This window comes from Podarcis muralis, chromosome 4 (assembly GCF_964188315.1).
Source record: "Podarcis muralis chromosome 4, rPodMur119.hap1.1, whole genome shotgun sequence".
Classification (NCBI taxonomy): Eukaryota; Metazoa; Chordata; class Lepidosauria; order Squamata; family Lacertidae; genus Podarcis; species Podarcis muralis.
In genome coordinates, this window is record NC_135658.1 from 78,262,467 (window position 1) to 78,286,001 (window position 23,535).

The 23,535-nt window shown below is 42.4% G+C and overlaps 2 protein-coding genes across 2 annotated transcripts in view; both read left to right on the top strand.

The window, feature by feature from the left end:
* The first annotated feature begins 4,287 nt into the window (after nucleotides 1-4,287).
* Nucleotides 4,288-12,967, top strand: LOC114596426 (sulfotransferase 1C1-like). The gene is made up of 8 exons (XM_028727986.2): nucleotides 4,288-4,502; nucleotides 5,640-5,845; nucleotides 7,386-7,514; nucleotides 8,215-8,312; nucleotides 9,987-10,113; nucleotides 10,854-10,948; nucleotides 11,125-11,305; nucleotides 12,797-12,967. Exons 2-8 carry the CDS (start codon nucleotides 5,674-5,676, stop codon nucleotides 12,907-12,909), a joined length of 915 nt encoding a protein of 304 aa, XP_028583819.2. The 5' UTR covers nucleotides 4,288-4,502; nucleotides 5,640-5,673; the 3' UTR covers nucleotides 12,910-12,967.
* A 2,945-nt stretch (nucleotides 12,968-15,912) lies between these two features.
* GCC2 (GRIP and coiled-coil domain containing 2) overlaps nucleotides 15,913-23,535 on the top strand; it is a 31,616-nt gene continuing 23,993 nt past the window's right edge. Inside the window, exons 1-5 of the mRNA XM_028727988.2 lie at nucleotides 15,913-16,049; nucleotides 18,982-19,044; nucleotides 20,043-20,127; nucleotides 20,462-20,529; nucleotides 22,547-22,651. Of these exons, the coding sequence (XP_028583821.2) occupies nucleotides 16,044-16,049; nucleotides 18,982-19,044; nucleotides 20,043-20,127; nucleotides 20,462-20,529; nucleotides 22,547-22,651 (327 nt within the window). The 5' untranslated portion in view covers nucleotides 15,913-16,043. The remainder of the gene's footprint in view (nucleotides 16,050-18,981; nucleotides 19,045-20,042; nucleotides 20,128-20,461; nucleotides 20,530-22,546; nucleotides 22,652-23,535) is intronic.

Sequence of the window (23,535 nt, forward strand, 5' to 3'; positions counted from 1 at the left end):
CACAGGCTTGTTGTGAGGATAAATTGACACAATGCCCCATGAGTACTCTGAGCTGTTTGGAAGAAAGTTTGGTACCTCGGGTTACATACGCTTCAGGTTACGTACGCTTCAGGTTACAGACTCCGCTAACCCAGAAATATTACCTCAGGTTAAGAACTTTGCTTCAGGGTGAGAACAGAAATCGTGCTCCAGCGGTGTGGCAGCAGCAGGAGGCCCCATTAACTAAAGTGGTGCTTCAGGTTAAGAACAGTTACAGGTTAAGAATGGACCTCCAGAATGAATTAAGTACTTAACCCGAGGCACCATTGTACAGATGAAGCGTTGATAACTTAAAATGTCACCACTACCTGGTGCTAACAAGTAGTTTAGTTGTGTGATTCCCCCACTGACAATTAATCATGCTTGGCAGTGAAATTCTAGGCAGGTCTACTCAGAAATAAGTGCCACTAATTTCAGTGGGGCTTACTCCTAGAAAAGGGTTCGATTCCAGGAAAGTGAGGAGTTCTGCCGCCGAAATCAACAGAGTGCTTTCAGAAACAGCCACTAGAGGGAGATTGGATAAGTACAGTACAAAACACTGGGTTTGTAAGAAATACATCTCAACGTTTTAAACAAAGTACCGGTAGCTTCTCTTACGCACTGCATATTGGTGAAATTTAATAAAGCAATGCAACAAAAACAAAACCAGGTAAACGAAGTTTGGCAGCTGACCAATCTATAAAGAGGGCAACTCTTTTTTCAAATCAATCCCACGGTTTTAAATTTTTTTTTTGTTTGCCGAGATCAGAGAATTAAAACTACAAGATCCTGATTTCCCGATACTTCATAAATTGGAAGCCTGCCCAAGAACATTTTAATTGAATTCATTTAATAAAGAAATAGAAGGTTCTAAGGTCACCTTTTCCCAGTATGTATTACTTTAAAAAGCTAAATATAGCATTCAGAAATGCTGAAACGACATACATACATATATATATAGCAGTTTATCAACTTAAACACTGAAAATCAATAGATCTAATTAAAGTAAAAGCTTGCCATGGACGTGATGAGAGCTTTTTGGCATGACAGCACCATCAGTGGCATAAATTTTTACTGCTCTTTCCTTCTCCTTCTGTTTCAATTATATTTATTGCACTTTTGTACTGACTGTTCTGTACTGTTCTTTGACTATCTAGCTAAAATCCCTGTCAAGCTGTTCTTGTAGTTCCACAGAGGTCAACCTGTGCTCAGAATAGCACTGTCAGGGATCCAGGGTACCAGAGCCTGTTAGTGAATGGTAGAAATTACGGTAATAAATGGTAGTATTTAGATAAATTTGGGATATGAGGGGAAAATACAAGCGGCAGAACTGAGCCAGACAATAAATTTCTAGGTTAGCTTGTGTTAGCTATGCTTACATTGTTGAAGCCTTCTGCTATATTTACTGCGATGAAACTGAAAAAAGGAGATACTAGATGACAGACTGAAAATCTTCTACAGAAAATGAAAGTCCCATTTCTTAAGTTAGCAAGGCACTCCAAAGTTCACAACTTTCATTGAGCACATGTGCAAATATTTACATCTCACTATTGCAGTTTGTATCAAACACTCAGGTTAATTTTGATGAAATTGAACAGCAAGCAAAATTTACTTGGGGTATAAAACTGTCAAAAGAAAGCAGAGAGTATGAAAAAACAAAACAATAATAAGACAGGAACTGAGGTCATAGACGAACTTTCTCCAAGAAACAAATTTAGGGTAAATTAATTTACCCCCGTCATGGATATTCTTGCAGCCAACCTAGACAGAAAAGCAACAGCATATAGAAGTGTCGTTGGCAATTTGTCTTTTTGCTGAACCTGCAAGCAACCAAGGAACAGATTCACAATGGCGTCAAGATGTTGATGCAAGAGTTTTCCAAAGGATGTTGAGCTTAGTTTAGTTGATGAACTTTTGCACTTCCACCTGTACGTCAAACAAGCTCACCCCGAAAAAGAAAATTTCAGCCACCAAGATATGTATCAAATAAAATTCCAGGAGAAAATTCAGAGAACTTTTTCAAATGTGGACACAATTTTTGGATTGTCCTTGTGTTTAATGGTTACAAATGGTTTAATGGTTACAAACTGTTCCTGTGTTTAATGGTTACAAACTGTACTGATGAAAGATCATTTCCTAGACTAAAAAGGATAAAGAATGTTCTACGGTCAACAATGTCCCAAGATCAATTGTCTTTATCTAAGCATTCTCAGCACAGAAAATGATTAACTGTGACTTATTGATTTTAATGATATAATTGATAAGTTCACATCCAAAAAAAGTCCAAAAGAAACTGTTTTGACTTTGTATTCAGTCGTACCTTGGAGGTCGACTTCCAAAGCGTTTGTCTTCCAAGGCACGGCTTCTGATTGGCTACAGGAAGCTCCTGCAGCCAATCAGAAGCCATAGAAGCCCCGTCAGATGTTCAGCTTCTGAAAGAACATTCGAAAACCAGAACAGTCACTTCTGGGTTTCGATTGCTCAGGAGCCAAAATGTTCAACTAGGCTGTTCAAAAACCAAGGTAAGACTGTACTGTATAGCAAATGTTATAAGATAGGTATGAATGTTCTCTGTGAATATCTTCATTAATTCCATATTTTTGTAAACTTATTAAAGGTTATAAATTTATAAACAATCTTTTTATCTATGCTAAAAATTCATCAATGTCATACAGTGGTACCTTGGGTTAGACGCTTCAGGTTACAGATTTCGCTAACCCAGAAATAGTACCTCGGGTTAAGAACTTTGCTTCAGGATAAGAACAGAAATTGTGCAGCAGCAGCAGTGGGAGGCCCCATTAGCTAAAGTGGTACCTCAGTTAAGAACAATTTCAGGTTAAGAATGGACCTCCAGAACGAATTAAGTTCTTAACCCGAGGTACCACTGTAATTCCACTGAGAAGATAAAAAATAGAATGAGGCTTTCTTTCTTGTGATCAGGTGCTATTAAGTCTGGGCTCCTCAAAGTCTCCTAGCTCAGGGTTTCCATTTGCTTTAATCCAGACCTGCTCCCAGGGTATGTGGCGTAGGGTGTGCCTTTCCTCAACAATGAGCAAACAAGGATATCAGACATTATCTTTCTCTTATATTCACGCATTTCCATTCTTTTAAACTAGGGATTAACGTATTATCTTGATGGTTGCATAACCAGGTATTGGATTTCCTCTTGAAGGTTCCAGGTAGAGAGAGGCAGACTGGCATGTAAAGAGGAAAGGTTTTGTGAAGAAGCAAAATCTGTTTCACCCATAGCACTGGCATTTCATTAGCACAAGTCCTATTTAACTCAATGGAGCTTCATGCTTATTATTCTCTCTCCTCTTTACCCCAGTTCCTTCCCTAATACCTTGGATATCTAACTAACTCTCCATTAGTTAACCATTACACTGTGTAAACACTTTATTTGAGCACAACATTTTGGTTATCCAGATTAAGTGTTAGGTAAGCAATATACAAGAGGGTCAATGCAAAATGCTGGAGGTCAATATTCACTGAAAATCTCAACAACTTTCTGAACAGAAGGCTCTTAGAGGAATTCTTATACTGAAATGAGATCCTTTTGCTCAAAATGTTTGTGTGTGTGGAGTTTCTAAGGGTGCTTCCTCACAACGGTTTATTGAAGCTTGGTGACACTCATACATGCAGTAGCCCACAGAAATTGTATTTTCTGCCCAATCATAACCAGTTTAACTCAAGAAGTTTTGCCACATTCAGTGGGACTTACAGTGCAATTCAGCCAAACATAATAATTTTTAAATGGCATTAATTTTCAGAGGAAAAATTCTGCACGTGCTTAAATCTCCCTTGCTGAAATCAACCAAACATTAAGGCTGCAGTCTTGATCTCCCTTATTTGTTAGTTCAGACCATTTAACTTATTGAGATGTCTGAATGAATATTGCTTAGGATTTTGCTGCACAGTGATTGACTTTTGCTGCATCATGCTCTAACTGCCTGCTAAGCAGGTTTAGGGTCGCCGTTTTTAGTTAAGAGCACATAAGTTTAAGATCAGTAGTTATATGTTTGAAATGAGAGTGTAAGTTAATTTGAAATTTACACTATTAGCAATAATTCAATTTGAAATGAAATACTGGCAAGAAATGGAGAGGAGTCTGAAATATGTGTGAAATATTTTAATTTGGGGCATTAACCCATGAAGATGAGGTAAAGAGCAAGGTTCAAAAAGCTACAGCACATGACACCTCTGTTGCTATTGGCTCTTTCTGAAACACCTTCTTCTCCACCTCCTTTTATTTCCCCATTTGCAAGAGAAATTTAAGTTCTATCCAAATCCTCACACTACTCCTGTGTCCCTGTTGGGAGGTAAGAGTACTGTACTCTATCCCACACTTGTGCCACCAACAGGCAGTTTCCAAGGACGTGGATTTTTCTTGTAGCTCCAAGGTTCAGAGCAATACCTCGCTTTGAGAAGAAGACTACATCCCCTTTACAGTGCCAAGGCATCCAGCTGAGAGGAAAGTGTACAAGGTATTTAAGAGAAACCCCCAATCCCTCTTCCAATTTGTGTTGTGAGTATCTGGCTGTGGCAGAGATGAGGGGCCATAACGCAGTGTCAGAGCATATGTCTTGTGTGCAGAATGTTTGCTAGGTTCAATATTTGGCATTTCCAGTTAAAGGGATTAAATAGTAGATGATTGGAGAGATGCACTGTCTCATTCTCTGGGGGGATGCTGCCAGTCAGATCAGGAAATGCTGGGTTCAAATGGACCAACAGTTTGGCGTAAGGCAGTTTCATATATTGTATTTATGTTGTTTCTACCTATGAGGGGAATTCATCTTCATCATACTATTTCTGTTGCTCCATCAACACAAGCATTTCTGCTTTCCAGGTGGAACAATCCACCTCTCCTCCCCTTGTGTGTTGTTCTGGAGGTTCCTCCAGCCCCCCCAGAGTGAATAAGAGGGAGGCGCTGGGAGGTTAAAGGCCCCATTGCAGTAACAGGAGGCATTGGATTGGCTTCGCCTAGAACACTGGTTTAGCTGAATCCAGCCCAATGCCTCTGAGTTCTGTGAAGAAACAAGCAATGTTCTATATCCAATACTATCAGAAATGTCCTGGTCTATTTGATTGGAAAATTAGAAGCGTGGTGCTTTGAGGCCCAGGGTATGGCTTGAACTTAGTTGGTGTGGTCTTGGGCAATTTACTTGAGCCTCAGCATTATTCTGCAAAACTGATGTTATACTGCAGTATCAGATGCAGGTGCAAAGGAGTAAATCAGGGGATAAGTCCCGTATGTCTCCACATTAGCCAGTCAATTGACTCAAGCAAAGCACAAAGGCCTGGCCCTGCGCATTGTCCCCAGCATCTGGTACTCAGCAATATGATACCTCAGAGCATGGAGCTCCATTTAATGATCATGGAGGACAGGTGGGCTTTGAGGCACAGAATGGCAAGGAGCAAGCAGGAGGAGATTTGAAGGAGTGGAGCTACAGACAGGTGTAGCTACAGACAGGCTAAATAAGGATGGATGGATGGATGGTATTGTAGGAGGAGCTTAAGTGAGGAAGTTGATGCAGCCACACTTCTTGGTGGTGTTGGCTGCCACTTCAGCTGGTTCTTGGCCCAGGTCCCAGGTTTAAAGTACGTAATATTCTTCTTTAAAGGAAAGGAAAGCAATTGCTGAAGTGTGCCTTCTCCATGCCCTTGGAAAAGATGGAAGAACTGAAGCTGGACTGGGATGTGAAACGATTTGAAGTTGGTGAGGTGGAAGGGATTCCTCTTACAAAGGAGATCTGTGAAAGGTGGCATAAAATCTGGGCTTTCCAAGCCAAGCCTGATGACCTGCTCATAGCAACCTATGCAAAGGCAGGTGAGTATGCAAGCAGGAAAGATAGGGGGTGCTACTGAGGCACCTTTGACTTACCAGGCACATAATGTGACCCAAGACTTGCAGTTGTTTCCACTAGACCTTTGCATCGATTGGATTCAACACACCAGAAAATTATCTTGCTCAAGAAGACCCATAAACATTTTCAAGGAGTTCAGAACCTTCTGGTGGATTGTTCCCATTGTACCATATTTTAAAATCTCTGTTAAGGCATTTGTGACTCATGGATTGGCAAACAGGACCTATTGTTTATAACGAATGTGGATGTTGCCCATGAAATGCCTGCTTTCTGTAAAATGTTAGTATGGTTCATAGTGATACGCCTTGTGATTGCTTGTCACTGAAAGCACATAATGTTGTTGGACCTTCAAAGGGTTCAGAAGATAACATTTAATGACCCTGACAAATTCAGGCTGAACATGAAAGAATTGAGGATCTGTAAGCCAATGCATAATGTGGAAGCTTTCAAACTTTATAGCCTATACTATTTTTGCAAATGTGTGTTTCAAATCCCAACAAAAATCTTCCTCTGCTGCTTTTCCTTCCTCCACCCCATAACCTCTCCTATATAACCTTTTCAACTTTAAAAGGGGGGCGTTGGACTGCTATTATAAATGCAAGTGTGAAATGTGTAGTCTGTCCCTCATGAAGGATATGTGTACATGGACAGTATACACAGGAAAATAGCCAGAACTGGATACCAATGGCCGCTACAAGCAGCAGGCATGTGAGGAAGGTCACATAAGGTTCATAAGGCTTTTCTTGCATTATAGGGTGGGGGACATAGCTTTGAAGTTAACATATATTCCTTATGCGTTCTTCACTCTCAGTTGACAAATGTATCTTTGATGCGCCCCAGTTTATATTTATCTAAAAGCAACACTTGTTGTTATTTGCTCAACAAAGGTCCGTATAGTTAAAGCTATGATTTTCCCAGTAGTGATGTATGGAAGTGAGAGCTGGACCATAAAGAAGGCCGATTGCCGAAGAACTGATGCTTTTGAATTATGGTGCTGGAGGAGACTCTTGAGAGTCCCATGGACTGCAAGAAGATCATATCTATCCATTCTGAAGGAAATCAGCCCTGAGTGCTCACTGGAAGGACAGATCCTGAAGCTGAGGCTCCAAGACTTTGGCCACCTCATGAGAAGAGAAGACTTACTGGAAAAGACCCTGATGTTGGGAAAGATGGAGGGCACAAGGAGAAGGGGACGGCAGAGGACGAGATGGTTGGACAGTGTTCTCGAAAGTACTAACATGAATTTGACCAAGCTGCTGGAGGCAGTGGAAGACAGGAGTGCCTGGCATGAACTGGTCCATGGGGTCACGAAGAGCTGGACATGACTAAACGACTAAACAACAACAACAATCAGCATTGAGCTAGCCAAACCATCTGTTGCTTTTAGATGGGAGATGTGTGTAATGTGGACTCTAATATTTTCTGGCTCCAGTCCATGAAAAATTAGGAACTCGTAAATCTTTTGCCACAAGACCAAACTCTTCTTTTGTTTCTTATTATCAGGTACAACATGGACACAGGAGATTGTAGACATGATCCAATGTGACGGCGACATTGAGAAATGCCAGCGTGCTTCCACTTACGATCGGCAACCTTTTATCGAATGGGTGCTGCACAAGAATTTGCCCACTGGTAAGCTACAGATCTGCAGGTCAACTTGTGTAAAGTTATCAGATAAAATATTGCTAAGAAATTCAAAATAATATCCATATTATGAAAGTGTTCCTAAAGAAAATGGAGAGGCTAATATGATCTAGGATTATTTACTGGAATGTCATATTTCATTCTGAAAAAGGCAAAGTGAGTGTCAGAAAAGGACTGTTAGGAAGTCAATGCTTATTTTATTTTATTTTATTGTCACTCGTCTTAACTGCCAAAAGCAGAAAATTGCTCCATATTCTCCTTCCTAAAGCCGTACTGTTGTTTTTTTGCCTTGAGAAAATTATCAAAAAACAAAATCACCTAAAATATATAATGAAATAGAATAAAGATATGAATGAAAAGAGAAAAATAGAAAAGCATTGAACAAATTGTCCTAAGAGGAGGGTCAAATTAGCCGTGAAGTCATCAGTGGCTAGGATGACTCTGAATGTTCCAGACAACATTCTGAGACTAGATGAAGATATGAGATCATTTTTTTTCAAAGCCCCTGAAGGCAAAGCCCCAAGGACACTGAAAGGAGATAAACATTTATGTTTTCCACTAGGCTAAGATCTAGCAATGCATTAGCATTGCACGTGGGTCTTGGAAAGTCTGGTCTGCAGCCCTAAAAAATGCTATTGGCTGGATAATGTTAAAGCATACTGTTCAATAACAACGGCTTGTTTCTCAGGCTTGGATAAAGCTGAAGCCATGCCCTCACCAAGAACACTGAAAACTCATCTTCCTGTACAACTGGTGCCTCCATCATTCTGGGAACAAAACTGTAAGGTAATGGGTTGGGCAGGAAGCTTGGCAAGCAGGTTAGTGTCATACTAGGATTGGGTTCAGAGATCTCCACACAGTTGTGAAGCTTACTGAGTGACCTTGGGGGGCAGCTACTGTATCTCAGCCTAACTTACCTCCACAGGGTTGTGTGAGGATAAAATGGAGGAAGAACCACAGATGTCTCCTTGACTTCCTTGGAATTGCAGTGTCCAGTTGAATTGCAGCTGAATAGAATACTGGCAGGTTTCTAGAATATTGTATCCCAATCTATGAGTAGGGAGAGCTTTCAGGAATTCCAGTGCATGCCCTGGATTCGGTTTCCTTTGAATGAAATCACTGGACACTGATGGCGTTTCTGTAAAATCAGAATTTATTTACAGATATATGCAGAGGCTGAGCATAATTAACACTCCAACATATCCTACTTCTCTATTAGGTTTTCCAGTATGGCTCCCCAATGCCATAGCACTGGATTCTCATAGAGAGCAGGTCAGGTCTCTGCGTCCCTTTCAGTCTCAGTGCTATTGTCCTCTTTTCCTTTCTTTCTTTCTTTCTTTTTCTTTCTCACATACCCTCCAACATTTCTCCAATGAAAACAGGGATGCCCTATTCAATAACAGCAACAATAACAAGAATAATATTATTTATACCCTGCGCATCTGACTGGGTTGCCCCAGCCATTCTGGGCAGCTTTCAACATACAGTGGTACCTCAGGTTACAAACGCTTCTGGTTACAAACGCTTCAAGTTACAGACTCTGCTAACCCGGAAGTAGTACCTCGTGTTAAGAACTTTACCTCAGGATGAGAACAGAAATTGTGTGGCAGTGGCGCAGCGGCAGTGGAAGGCCCCATTAACTAAAGTGGTACCTCAGATTGAGAACAGACCTCTGGAATGAATTAAGTTCTTAACCAGAGGTACCACTGTATATAAAACATAATTAAGCATTTTTTTAAAAAAAAACAAAACTTTCCTATACAGGGCTGCCTTCAGATGTCTTCTAAAGGTTGTATAGTTACTTATCTCCTTGGTTCGTGGGCCGCATAACTCCATACCCTCTGATGAAAATAGGGATGTCCTAAGGAAAAGCGGGACATTCCAGGACCAAATAATAAATTGGGATGGCTTCTGTAAATCCAGAACTGTCCCTGGAAAGTAGGGACACTTAGAGGCAATATAGGGGAACATGAGACAGATACCAGTAAAGTGATCTAATTCATGTTTAAGAACATAAGAAGAGCCATGTTGGATCAAACCAAAGGCCTATCTGGTCTAGCATCCTGTTCTCATCCAGATGCCTATAGAAGCCCAAGAATAGGAAATAATAACAATAGTCCTCTCCTGCTGTTGTTCCCCAGAGACAAGTATTCAGAGACATACAGCCTCTAATATGGGATACCATCCTGACTAGTAGCCATTGATAGCCTAAACCTCCATGAATTTGTCTAGACCCCTTTTAAAGTTGTCAAAGCTGGTGGCCATCACTGCATCTGGTGGGAGCAACTGCCATCATTTAACTATGCACGGTTGTGAAGAGGCATTTTCTTCCGCCTGTCCTCCTGAGTCTTCCAAAATCGAATTTCACTGGACGGTCCTGTGTTCTAGTATTATGAAAGTGCACTTGCACTTTCTCCACTGGCGAATAATGGTATCTTCTCACTTCTATGCCCACCGCAGGTCATCTACGTGGCAAGAAATGCCAAAGACAATCTAGTGTCTTTTTATCACTTCCACAGAATGAATCAAATGATGCCTGAGCCAGGAACATGGGAGGAATTTTTTCAGAAATACATGGATGGAAAAGGTGAACGGAATGCTTTGTGCCATGATCTATACATTATCTATGTATTTTAAATTCAAGTAGCAAACTGATAATGGGAAGTTAAAAACTTTTTGCCAAACACTGCACATGGCTCCTTTCTAGTTAGAAGGGGAAAAACAGACTCAAGCTTCGTTCAGACAAGATGCAACTGCTGCTGCTGCATATAAGACCAGCTTCTGATCTGGGAATAAGAGCGCAATCTGTTTTAGATGGGATTGATTTATGAGCCAAGGGAGGAAGCTGGGATGAGTGGAGCATAAGGCATCCTGTTTAGGAAATCTCCTGCCTTTTCCTCATTCCGGAAGGGAATGTGCCCCTTGGTCCATTTTACTACAGTCTTGATGTTCAGGCAATTATCTTTTTTATTTAGGAAAAAGTTGCCAAGCTTGAGCACGTTAAATGTTCTGAGTTTGGGTGTGATTTGACAGTTGTTCCATCATAACAAACTCTGATCATAGCAGTTATCCAGCTTAGTCCCCTGAATCGGTGTTGTCTAACCAAGACCTGGGGGGAAATTAACTATTTTTTATTTATTTATTTTAAATTGTCTTTCCTGTCATTGTAGTCATGGAACTGTTTGGCCCCAGTGAATTTTCTTCTGTCGTGAACAAACTGACATATATTTTGTAAATCCGTAACATGTCCTTGTTTAAGTTTATAGTCTCTTTAGTCTGTGATATGAAATTCTTCCTTAAGCTGTTTAATTCATTTTTATCCCTTAGTGCTCTGGGGTTCCTGGTATGATCATGTAAAAGGCTGGTGGGAGGCAAAAAATAAGTACCGGATTCTTTACCTCTTCTATGAAGATATAAAAGAAGTGAGTGTTTATTTTTAGGCTTCAGACCACAAACGAGTTAACACTAGACTACAGGGATTTAAACCTAAGATTGACTTATTATAGTAAACATGTGCAGGATTGCATTGTTGGTTAACAATTGGTTTATTTTCCTATTCCTGGTTAATTCCTGGATTTCATTCCCTCCCTTTCCACAGAATCCAAGGTGTGAAATTCAGAAGATCCTGAACTTCCTGGAAAAGGACCTGGAAAAGGAGGTTCTAGATAAAATAATCCATTACACACAATTTGAAGTCATGAAAAATAATCCCATGGCAAACTACACCTTTTTGCCTCCAGAGATCCTGGACCATTCAATCTCCCCATTCATGAGAAAAGGTGCTACTGGAGGCAGGGGGCATTGTTTTTTCTACAGGGGTACAGCTCAGGGAGCAGAAGGCCTGAGTCTTTTGCACTATGGTCCTGATCTCCTACCCTTTCCACTCTAATAATAATAATAATAATAATAATAATAATAATAATAATAATAATAATAATAAATTTATTATTTGCACCCCGCCCATCTGGCTGGGTTTCCCCAGCCACTCTGGGCGGCTTCCACAAAGACCAAAAATACACTAATATGTCATACATTAAAAACTTCCCTGAACAGGGCTGCCTTAAGATGTCTTCTGAATGTCAGGTAGTTGTTTATCTCTTTGACATCTGATGGGAGGGCGTTCCACAGGGCGGGCGCCACTACCGAGAAGGCCATCTGCCTGGTTCCCTGTAGCTTTGCTTCTCGCAATGAGGGAACCGCCAGAAGGCCCTCGGCGCTGGACCTCAGCGTCCAGGCAGAATGATTTTGAAAAACCTTTTTTGGAAATCTTGGCTGGGTGCAATTCAGCGGGACTCCAATCACAGGTCAGCCTTATCTGTTCTCTAGTGGTGTGTTGATCTGTGCTTGCTGGATATTGTGTGTACAAGCAATCCTCTTTTTTCAGGGGGGTTCTGTTCCAGACCCTAGCACACATCAGCAGAGCATGCGTAAGCCCGTTCCACCATGCTCCAACCTGTTCTGCCCCTTTTAATTACATCTTGGGGGGTACTTTTGGGTTTGGTGCCGTGCGTGTGTGTGTGATCACCCATCATTTGGAGGCTCCTAAATTGAGAGTTTCCTGTGCAGATGGTATTGAATGGGGACAGAAGACTTGTAAGCACATGCAATAGTAGCTAGATGGTGTGGGGAGGCAAGAACTGCACATGAGAGAGAGGAGCTCTATTCGATGTCTGACAAGACTTGCTTTAGTTTTAATATGTACATAAGCAGCAGTTCTCTCCAAGCATATGAAGATGTGTGTTGGGGACTGTGCCCCGAGGTTTTTTAAAGGCCTAGTAATACTCCTGTTTTCCAGGATTAAATCATTTTTCCTATATGGCGCTGTGGTCTAAACCACTGAGCCTAGGGCTTGCCAATGAGAAGGTCGGCGGTTCGAATCCCCGCGACGGGGTGAGCTCCCATTGCTCCTGCCCACCTAGCAGTTCGAAAGCATGTCAAAATGCAAGTGGATAAATAGGTACCGCTCCGGCGGGAAGGTAAACGGCGTTTCTGTGCGCTGCTCTGGTTTTTCCACATAATCCGGAAAAACTGTCTGTGGACAAACACCAGCTCCCTTGGCCAGTAAAGCAAAATGAGCACTGCAACCCCAGAGTGGTTTGAGACTGGACTTAACTGTCAGGGGACCTTTACCTTTACCTTTAATGGTAGTTTGTTCCCAATAGTTGTGGGGTTTTTTGCTAGTATCTTTCAAATTTGTGACCTTTGAACAGTAGAATTAATTTTTTTAACTGAAACTGAATATTGTCTGTCTTTGGCTTTCTCTGCTCTAGGAACTGTTGGGGACTGGAAGAACCATTTTACTGTGGCACAAAATGAGAAATTCGATGCAGAGTATAAAAAGAACATGGCAGGAACTTCTCTGACTTTCCGCATGGAACTTTAAGCAGGGTCTATTATCCTCTTAGTACGTTACATTATTAAAAACACAACCTTATAGAATACACATTTGCCTGATTAAAATCGGTATAGCTTAATTCTGAGAAGACATGCATAGGATTGCACTGCAAAAGTCTTAATCCATCACACTTTCTTGTACAATTCCTTTTATACTTGCTGGTCTTCATTATCTTCTTCAATATAAAGTATATTGTGGCAATCATTTCAACCTAAAATGTGAATTGAAGATGGAGCTATGCTGATTGACAAAAGGGACTTCTGCTTGCCTAATGGCAGTTCCCACCCCACCCTCTCAGTATCTAACACAGAATTTGGGGAGTAAATTGTGTGTGTGTGTAAAGCAGAAGTTTGGAAAAGTTTGTCCTTGGGGTGAAAAGAGGATCCTTTCATCTCTTCATTCTTTTTCATATTCAAAGTGATTTCTTGCGCCAATTCCTAGGGTTCCCAACTGGTTTATTTCAGGGGAGGGCAGGTGGGGGACTGTCCTGGAGGCAGAATGAAAAACAACGCTGGAATGGGATTGAGAGTTTCCCAATCCAGCATTTTCTTCTCTTCTGCCTCTGAGGCAGCCCCACCTCACCCGTTTCTCCTTGAAATGATCCATTCATTCTCCACTCCACTTCAATGAAATACAGTGGTACCTCGGGTTACATACGCTTCAGGTTACAGACTCCGCTAACCCAGAAATAATAACCCGGGTTAAGAACTTTGCTTCAGGATGAGAACAGAAATCGCGTGGCGGCGGTGGGAGGCCCCATTAGCTAAAGTGGTGCTTCAGGTTAATAACAGTTTCAGGTTAAGAACGGACCTCCGGAATGAATTAAGTACGTAACCAGAGGCACCACTGTAAATATATCCTATGTCCAGTATTCACTCCTGTCTCTCAGCACCCCTGTCTCCCTTGGCCAGTTTTTGGCCTCTCCGCCTCGGACTTGCGCAGGAAGAACAAAAGGTCATACAGGAGTTGCTCCTTGTGGCAGAGATGGCAGGACATGCTCTGTCTGCTCACTTCTGCAGCCCCACATCTCATGCCAGGTGCACATGAACACTCATAACCCCCTCTCCTCTTGAGCCCCGTCCAGTTCTTTCCCTTTATCTGCACTACCAACACTGAATCCTGGAGATGGAGGTTAAATAGAAGAGGGGAGAACACCCACCACCACCAGTGTCTACACTAAGGTTACCAGATTTTTTTCAATGAATCTGGGGACACTTTTCAACTTCAATGGATTTTGTATGGGGACTGATTTGTAAATTCCGGGACTGTCCCCCACAGTCAGGGACATCTTGTAACCTTAGTCTACACAAACATTCGCCGAGACAGGTGTGGGAGAGGGGAGCTTGACAGGCACATTTGCAGGACATTGTGGGAACCAGGACATTTGCAGGCACCATGTCGGCAAAGCCTAGGGGTAGGCAATGCTGAGCTGTTGTTTAGTCGTTTAGCCATGTGCGACTCTTCGTGACCTCATGGACCAGAGCACGCCAGGCACTCCTGTCTTCCACTGCCTACTGCAGTTTGGTCAAACTCATGCTGGTAGCTTCAAGAACAGTGTCCAACCATCTCGTCCTCTGTCGTCCCCTTCTTCTTGTGCCCTCCATCTTTCCCAACATCAGGAGGTGGCCAAAGTATTGGAGCCTCAGCTTCAGGATCTGTCCTTCCAGTGAGCACTCAGGGCTGATTTCCTTCAGAATGGATAGGTTTGATCTTCTTGCAATCCATGGGACTCTCAAGAGTCTCCTCCAGCACCATAATTCAAAAGCATCAATTCTTCGGTGATCAGCCTTCTTTATGGTCCAGCTCTCACTTCCATACATCACTACTGGGAAAACCATAGCTTTTACTATACGGACCTTAAAAATGCTGAGCTAGGGTACCCCAAAAGTGTGTTGAGGTGTGAGGCAACATCCTGCATTCGTGGCACAAGGCAGCAGGTTTTATCATCATCAAAAATCAATACACGGAAGAGAAGATATGCTTAGGATGCGAGCAAGCATTAATATTATACAGTAAAGGTAAAGGTAAAGGGACCCCTGACCATTAGGTCCAGTTGTGACCGACTCTGGGGTTGTGGCGCTCATCTCGCTTTACTGGCCGAGGGAGCTGGCGTACAGCTTCGAGGTCATGTGGCCAGCATGACTAAGCCACTTCTGGCGAACCAGAGCAGCGCACGGAAACACTGTTTACCTTCCCACTGGAGTGGTACCTATTTATCTACTTGCACTTTTATGTGCTTTTGAACTGCTAGGAGCAGGGACTCAGAAACAGGAGCACACCCTGTCGCGGGGATTCGAACCACCAACCTTCTGATCAGCAAGTTCTAGGCTCTGTGGTTTAACCCACAGCGCCACCCACGTCCCTAATAATATATTATACAGTACTGTGGGACAAAGCTCCTTGTAACCCTTAGAGCTGCGCTTTGACCCTTCTGTGGTCCCATATCCCGCCCCCCGCCCATTATACGCTTTTTAATCTACTGTACTGTACACTTGGGCTTTTTTTTTTTTTTTTTTTGTTAAGGCGATCATTGCTCCACCTTGTTCCACGGTATGACTGCAACAGCTCATTGTTTATTTTCCACCCGCTTTTACCCAAAGAGCAAGCACGGCCACTGCACATGTGAACGAACTGCGGGGAAGACTCTAGGAGACGAAAGATGTACCACTTTCCCCCGCTTATTTGTTTGTTTTGCAGCACAGGAAATTCTTTACTAAAAACTTAATAAATTAATTAATAAGTGTGTCGCGGTCTGAGCCATTCCAAGAATCTAAAGGACTTTGAAATAAGCAAATATGAGCAACTGAAGAGGCTGGTGGGAGATTTATTTATTCTTTTAAAAACTGTACAGCCAAGTCTTTCCGGCCGCCCTCCTCTCCCCCTGGCATTTCCTCTCCACTGTCATGAAAGAGAAAAAGAACTCGTGGGGGGAAGGGGGCGTGGCTTGCGGGCCGGTTGCCAAGGCGACCCAAGAAGAGGCGGGGAGCCGTCATTCTGGTCGAGCCCTTCCTCGTTTTGCTGACGTCAGAAGCGCGCGCGGTGGGAGAGCCGGTGACGAAGGCGGAAGTGCTGCCAGCTGAGGCGCTGAGGGAGCAAACGAGCCTGGCTTTCCCTCCGCCGCAATGGAGGTAAACCGGGGAGAAGGACTCGAGGGGTGGGGGGAAACGGCGGACGTGGGCTCTGGGCTTCCCCCTCCTCAGCCCTCATTCATAGAGGGGCCTCCGCCTCCGCCACTTGTGGGTTCTCCCCGTTTCCCAAGTGGAGGGCTAGCGAGGGGATGAGGCTAACCCGGGGTTTGTGGTGAGGGCTGCCTGGTTTGGCTTCGTCTCCTGCTTTTACCAGGGGCACGGAATCTCATAGAACCGTAGAATTGGAAGGGACTCCCGAGGGTCATCTAGTCCAACCCTCCTCAGCTAGATCGTGCATGATAGGTGGGCATCTTCCCCAAACCATCCCTGTTCAGACGGGTCTCTTCCTCAACCTCAACACAGGAGTTGCACTAATAATAATAATAATAATAACCCGCCCATCTGGTTGGGTTTCCCCAGCCACTCTGGACGACTCCCAACAGAATATTAAAAACACAATAAAACACCAAACATTAAAAACTTCCCTAAACAGGGTTGCCTTCAGACGTCTTCTAAAAGTCAGGTACAGTGGACATTCGGGTTGCGAACGTGATCCGTGTGGGAAGCACGTCCACGTCTGCGCCGGTCGTGATTTGGTGCTTATGTGCATGCGCAAAGGGCTATTTAGTGCTTCTGCGCAAGTGCCAAAGTTCGCGCAAGTTCGGCACGCTGCGCAACCCAAAGCATCTGTAACCCGAGATATGACTGTAGTTGTTTATTTCTTTGACATCTAATGGGAGGGCGTTCCACAGGGTTGGCACCACTACTGAGAAGGCCCTCTGCCTGGTTCCCTGTAACCTCACTTCTCGCAGTGAGGGAACTGCCAGACGGTCCTCGGAGCTGGACCTTCAAAAGCTAACAATATTGGTCGGATGCCAGGACCGGAATCCTGGGAATTCCAGGAATAAGTTCTATTGAACTGCATGGGACTTACCTCTAAGCACACCTGAGTAGAATTGCACCTCTTAATCAGGTTTGACCCCCCCTCCCCCAAATGTGGTATATGTAAGGCTATGAACTTCGTATTGGCCTTTGCTGCTTCACTTTTAAAGCAACAGTCTGATATACGCGGAAGTCAAATTGGTCAAGCTGTTACCTGTATGGTACAGCGTCTCAGAGAGTGCAGGTAGAGGAACTTGGTTTAGTGTGTGGTGGTTTTTAAAAATTATTTTGAACCTTAGGTGATTTTAGGTAAGTGTAAAGGCTCTCTTAGCAACAAACAAACACACTCCTATAGATCCACAGTATGGAGAAAAGATTACTGAGGAGATGTGTATGAAGCACAGTGAACACCATAAAGCACTGTATGGATGCTGAGTGTAATTCCCATCACTTTACGTCTGTGCTAGGAACATTTATTTGGTAAGCCTCAGTGTGCCAGACTGCTGTTAAAAGACACAGAATGAGGGCTGAAAAGAGATGGCAGCCCTAAACCAGTGTTGGAAAGTGAGATATGAAAGCTAGGAGCTAAATTCAACCTTAAACCTAGGTTATGGGTGCAGCAACGGAATGTCTAGGCGTGCTTTTTTATAACAAGAATACAAAGCTGAAAATGAATGAACTGCAGCTGAAATATTATGTTCATTTTCCACAAAGTCTTGTCCTTCCCCTGCCCACCCCCTAATATTCTTAAGAGGGTCTCTTCTCCAGTCTTCAGAGAGTAGCTGGAAGTGGGGAGGCAGAAAAAGGTCCTTTCCTTCTACTCTGCAGTTTTAGTCTGAACTCTTAGGCTCAGAAACTGCTTGCACCAATTAAATTCCCTGTCGCAAAATGCACCTAGAACAATGGGAGTTTCAAACATTGCCCTAAACATCTGCTGGCACTATGAATTCAGCTTTCGAACGCTGGAATGAAACAGGGTGGATAAACTACATCTTCCTTTAGCAAAGGTAGCTTTGTAATTGTAGTGACTAGGCCTTGGAAACATTTTTATTCTTCGCGTTGTCGTGAAGTATTAGAAAATATGAATGCCATGTTTATATACTGAATGGTTGTTAGTGGTTAGCATAAACACAGAACTTTCTGTTCATTCCTGAGATTACAAATAAAAAGTATCTCTTTGTGCATGCAAAAATGGGTGTTTGTACGTTTTGGAAACAACAATGGTGCTGATTACAAGGTAACAAGATTGGCTGGCGATGAAAGTGAATTAAAACTAGTAGAAGGTTGAGAAGATGATCAAAGAAGAATGAAGTGGTAACATCAGGAATGTAATGGACATATGCTTGCAACAGGAGTGGGAAACTTAATTATTTTTTGAAAAAAATGTATTAAATTTAAATAATTTGGATGGATTTGTTAAAATTTGAAAACTAATAAAAATTAATATTAAACAAAGAAATAAAAAGTATCCCTTTAGATTAAGTTGTAAACTTTTCTACACATTTTTTCTAATAATCCCAAGCTGTTTAACGTGAACATGAAGTCCCGTGTTATTAGTCATCCGGCAATTTAGGGTGGTGTTCCATTAACATACTTTTGACACCCACCCAACTCGCATCCTTTTTACTTGATCCAGGTGAGGCAGAATACCATACTCCCTGTCATCTAGCCTGTCATCAAGAGACGCCTGTCATCTAGCCAATAGCTTATCAGGGCCCAGAAAACTACTAAACACTTAGAAAGGAGTAAGCTCCACTGAAGACTTAATACTTAATGAATTAAGGTACTGAATTGCTCTTTAGGCAATTCTGTGTGTGCTAACCCGGGATTGTCCAGTAGTGGCCTTTTTATTTGCCTATTATGTTCTGCTTTTTTTTTATTAATAGCCATTGTATCTGCTTTAATAGTGTTATTGATTTAAATGGTCTCTTTATTGCTGTAAGCTTCTTTGAATACACCTTGGGGTGGAATAGTAGTGTAGGGATGGAGAAACAAATAACAAAACGGTCTGCATGCATCAGGCTTTTATCTGTAATTTTGTTTGTTTCAGCTGCAAGAAAGTGGTCAAGAAATGGCAGCTTCGCCTTCCACATCCACAACTGGCAAGTCAAAGGTAAGGTTTCCTTATAAATATAATTTGTTCCAGTAGTAATAGATCGACAAAAGGAGGTCTGTCTGTAGGTGGCATTAAAAAACGTTGCATTTTCAAATGTAAGAACTGGCTCTGCTTTATTTGCCGAAAGTGAAGTCATTGCAGCCATTAAAAAGCAATCTTTGTATGCAGCAAAGGTTTATTTAGCAAGTACAGCTGGCAGCTATTGCAGGAAACAAATGTACCTACCAGCCCTCTGAAAAATGCTTCAAATATTTGGTTTTCATTTCCTCCTTATTGCTCATTTATGTAACAAACCTTTTTAAAGGTTTGTGCTTTCTATAGTGTTCAGCAATTTAGTCTATAGTTCCTCCTGAGCTTCATCTGTTTGGCAAGCCTAATATTTTGGTGTGTCTGAAGATGGTCAGCCATTTTTTTATTTGGCATGCCTCCAATATGTTTATATGTAGACTCCTTTTGAAATTACTTCAGATAAACTGAAAATGTGTTTGGAAATCATTGTTCTGCAGTAATTCAGGTTGCGTCTTCCTAACCTTGAGCCTATGAGAGCTGGCATCTCCCCTTGGCTAAAGTGGACTAGTTTTTTTCTTAGCAAATGAGTGCAGGTGATTCTATTGTCACTGCTTTTCGAGCTGTAAAAAGCCAGAATAGTAATTTGAGATACCATCTTTACAGAATAACATAGCAAGTGCACAGTTATTGTGGTACTGTAGGCTGTGTTGCCTAGTGCTTTTCAGGGCTGAGTGCCTAATTCTCTTTTACTGCTTCTGTTCTGAAAGACCACTTTGTAGGTCTGGTGGAGACAAATACATTCAGCCCCTGCTAACGCTGAATCAAACATTTGCAGGATGCTTTGCAAACTGCAGCATATTTCTCCAGAGTTCTATGTGAAGCTTCGTCTGGTGGAATGAAATAGGGCAAGCATTAAAAGTTAGCTTGGTGTTCTGAAGTTCAATACCCTTAACTGCTATTTAGAACATTATTTATTAATTTTGCAGCTGGATACTTTACCCAGAGAAGATCTTATCAAATTTGCAAAGAAGCAAATGATGCATGTACAGAAAGTGAAATCCCGATGTTCAGGTACCTCCCTACCGATGTTGGTTTTCATTTTCATTTATTTTAAAACAGCATGGCAGACTGCATGAAGCATATAGTCCAAAAAAAGGCCCACCAGTACCATTAGCTTCAACAAATAAGAGTCATGAGACCAAAAAAAAAAGCTTTCAGAAATCCTGGGGAGATGGCGTGGATATCTGCCGGGCTTGGATCTGTTCCTGCTGATGTTAGGCATAATAACGACCATGAATAAACCAAATTAGCTGTATAGAAGAAACTTTGGGGTTGCAGTAAAAGAAGAATAGTATATGAAATGAATGAATTATCCTTAATCAGAGAAAACACTGTTTCCCCTTAGAACTGGAGAAAGAGATTGAAGAAATGAAAACAAAACCTGCTGCTGGAGGAACTGATGATATTCTTCAGGTGGGAACGCATAACTTACCAAACACTCTTGAGGCCGGTAGGGTGGCAGAACTGTTGCAGCTTCCCAAGCCCTGCCAGCTCACACCAGTTTGAGTGGAATATGGGGGCAGTTTATTGTAACCTTTCACTTAGCCAGCTCCAGGCTGATGTAATTGGGGAGGAGGCTGAGGACCAGGGCCGTTGGGGAATCTGCAGTGCTTTCAATCCTGAAAATGGAACACTTTCTTGGGGCTTTCCATTTGCTACCACTGGCAGGAGGATCCCCAGCAGTAGCTTTCTGCATGTCTGGGTGAAGCCAAGGCAGAGCCTCCATCGGCAGCAGAGAGACAACTACACACAGTTCTTAATGCCCCCAGCCATCAACACAGACTGGTGGTAGGATTATACTATTAACGCATCATATATTGTGCAAGGTGGGACACGGGTGGCGCAGTGGGTAAAAGCCTCAGCGCCTAGGGCTTGCCGATCGAAAGGTCGGCGGTTCGAATCCCCGCGGCGGGGTGCGCTCCCGTTGCTCGGTCCCAGCGCCTGCCAACCTAGCAGTTCGAAAGCACCTCTGGGTGCAAATAGATAAATAGGGACCGCTTACTGGCGGGAAGGTAAACGGCATTTCCGTGTGCTGTTCTGGCTCGCCAGAGCAGCGATGTCACGCTGGCCACGTGACCCGGAAGTGTCTCCGGGCAGCGCTGGCCCCCGGCCTCTTGAGTGAGATGGGCGCACAACCCCAGAGTCTGTCAAGACTGGCCCGTACGGGCAGGGGTACCTTTACCTTTACCTCTATATTGTGCAAGGGGTTTTCATTTCCAGTAAATGCATGTTTTGGTTAGAAGGAAATAAGCTCTGCCTGTGTCATACCACTGAGACTCCTTTTCTCAGCTGTCTGGCAGGTCATTGACCTATGAGTTAAAATGCAGGGCATTGTGTTTTATTGAAAATTATCCTTTTTTGGATTTCCTCCTAAAGTGGGCTGCTTCTCATCTCATGAGATTTGAAGATCAATTTGCTACAAGTGTTCCTCAAACTATAACTGCCCGTTGCAGCATTTACTGGTCATCTTAATGATAGTGAGCAACTGAAAGCTTGGTTTGATCGTAAGCTTAACTGTCAGGGTTTAGCATTACGTTCATAAGCCTTGGACATGTGCGCTCCCATCTCCCCTAACCCACACCAGAGGAAATTGGAAGCTTTCAATTCCATTCCATTAACCACAGTTTAGTGTAGTGCTTGAAACCAAACTCTTTCAAGCTGGCTTATTTCAGTAAAGTACCGTTAAGATTAACCACAGTTTAGGGTTTGGACATACCACTAAACTGTAATTAGCTGAAAATGACAGTGAAAACGTCTAAGTCTTCTCGTGGTTACACCTGAGAAGAGGGGGAAATGGTAATCTGATGCTCAGTCACATGACTGTAATCATTAAGCACAGCCAATAAGTAATTACATGATTGTTATAATAATCTCATACCCATGTCTGTTCCCCTCTCCTAGATCAGTGTAGTAAATTCATTAGTTAAGCTTCAGATAAAGAAAATTTCAGAGCATAGTTAGGTTAACCATGTTGTGTATTCAGATATGGTTGTGTTTTCAAACAACGTTATTAGATTTTACCAGACTTGTTAGTAGCCCCAGAACTGCCCCATGACCATATCCCTGGCCATGTTCTGATTGATTTAACAATACTTTCTGTCTAAGGATGACTTTCCATGTAAGAAATTATATCTCAGTGAACTTTAGAGTGAATATCTCTGTGTGGTTTTAATGTAAATGGAGCCTGAGGATCAAGCCCATGATTCTGACACATGATCAGACTGGGTTTGGTGCTGAAGTGGGTTAATAACTCAAGCCCATTGAGTGCAGCTGAAGAACTCTCAGTCTCCATTTATTCTGTGGCACAGGAAGCAAGTGTCAATTAAAAAATGAGACACCTTTCAGCATCTTAAAGAAATACAATTCCTCTTGTGTTTTTGTTTATAGTGAAGTGGGTTCTTCCTTCATGCTCTGTCCTTCTTAAAATTAGGCCCTCACAGAGAGGCTGGATGTTGTTCTTCTGGAGAAAGCTGAAGTCCAGCAGCAGTGTCTAGCTCTGAAAAAAGAAAATGTGAAAAGGCAACAAGAAGCAGAGGTACTCCCTAATTCTAGCTTATTTAATATATTTCTGTCAAAGAGAGCCTTTCCTGTCTTTTAATCCCTTTGGCTCTATTCCAAGTTCACAAGTGTCTCTATTCCAAGTTCACAAGTGCATTGCCCCTTTCCTTGATCCTAAAACAGGGAGGTACAGCAGATACGAGTGTATTCTCTAGGGAAGAGATATTCAATAGACTGGGGATATCTAATGTGGTGCCCTCCAGACGTTGCAGGACTACAACACCCATCAGCCCCAGCCATCACAACCAGTGGCCAGGGATGATAAAGTTGTAGTCCAGCAACTGGAGAGCATCACATAAGCTATCTGTGGGCCAATGGTTCTGTTGCAGTAATGCTTACTAATCTCTCAACCTTTTATTGGAAATTGCTTTAAACATCTTTAAAAAAAAAACAACAGAGCTCTTGCCAGTGCCTAGACATGTGAGGTGGCACAAGTGTTATTCCCAGCAGATGGAGTATTAAGATATTGCCAAAACATTAAACAATTGAAACACTTCTCATTTATCTGGCCTTTCCCATTTTAGAAATCTCTCAGAAATATATGTTGCCACCAAGAACAAAATATGGTTTAAATTCTTTTCGTCTGTAAAATGTGTTCTGCTGCTTTTTCTGGTATGTATGTCAGTTAAGAGATGACAACTGCCATTAGATATAAGGCACCCAGTTACTTAAGTTGGAAGTTGCATGCTCAGTTTTGTGAATAAAATGGAGAGCAATAAAGTAGATTAAATATATATTATTTAAGCATACTGAGAGTAACCCTTGGGCAACCTTTGAAATCCTATTTTGTAATAGGTCAGATTTGTATTTTGCCTTTAATTGAAGAAATATGTTTTCAGCTTGGATGGGAAGGCAGATGTT

Excerpts from the sequence above, each read along its gene's own strand:
- LOC114596426 (XM_028727986.2), top strand. The coding sequence starts at position 5,674 with ATGCCCTTGGAAAAGATGGAAGAACTGAAGCTGGACTGGGATGTGAAA. Across the intron at positions 8,313-9,986 it reads TCTGGGAACAAAACTGTAAG|GTCATCTACGTGGCAAGAAA; the intron begins GTAATGGGTTGG and ends TGCCCACCGCAG. Across the intron at positions 11,306-12,796 it reads CTCCCCATTCATGAGAAAAG|GAACTGTTGGGGACTGGAAG; the intron begins GTGCTACTGGAG and ends TCTCTGCTCTAG.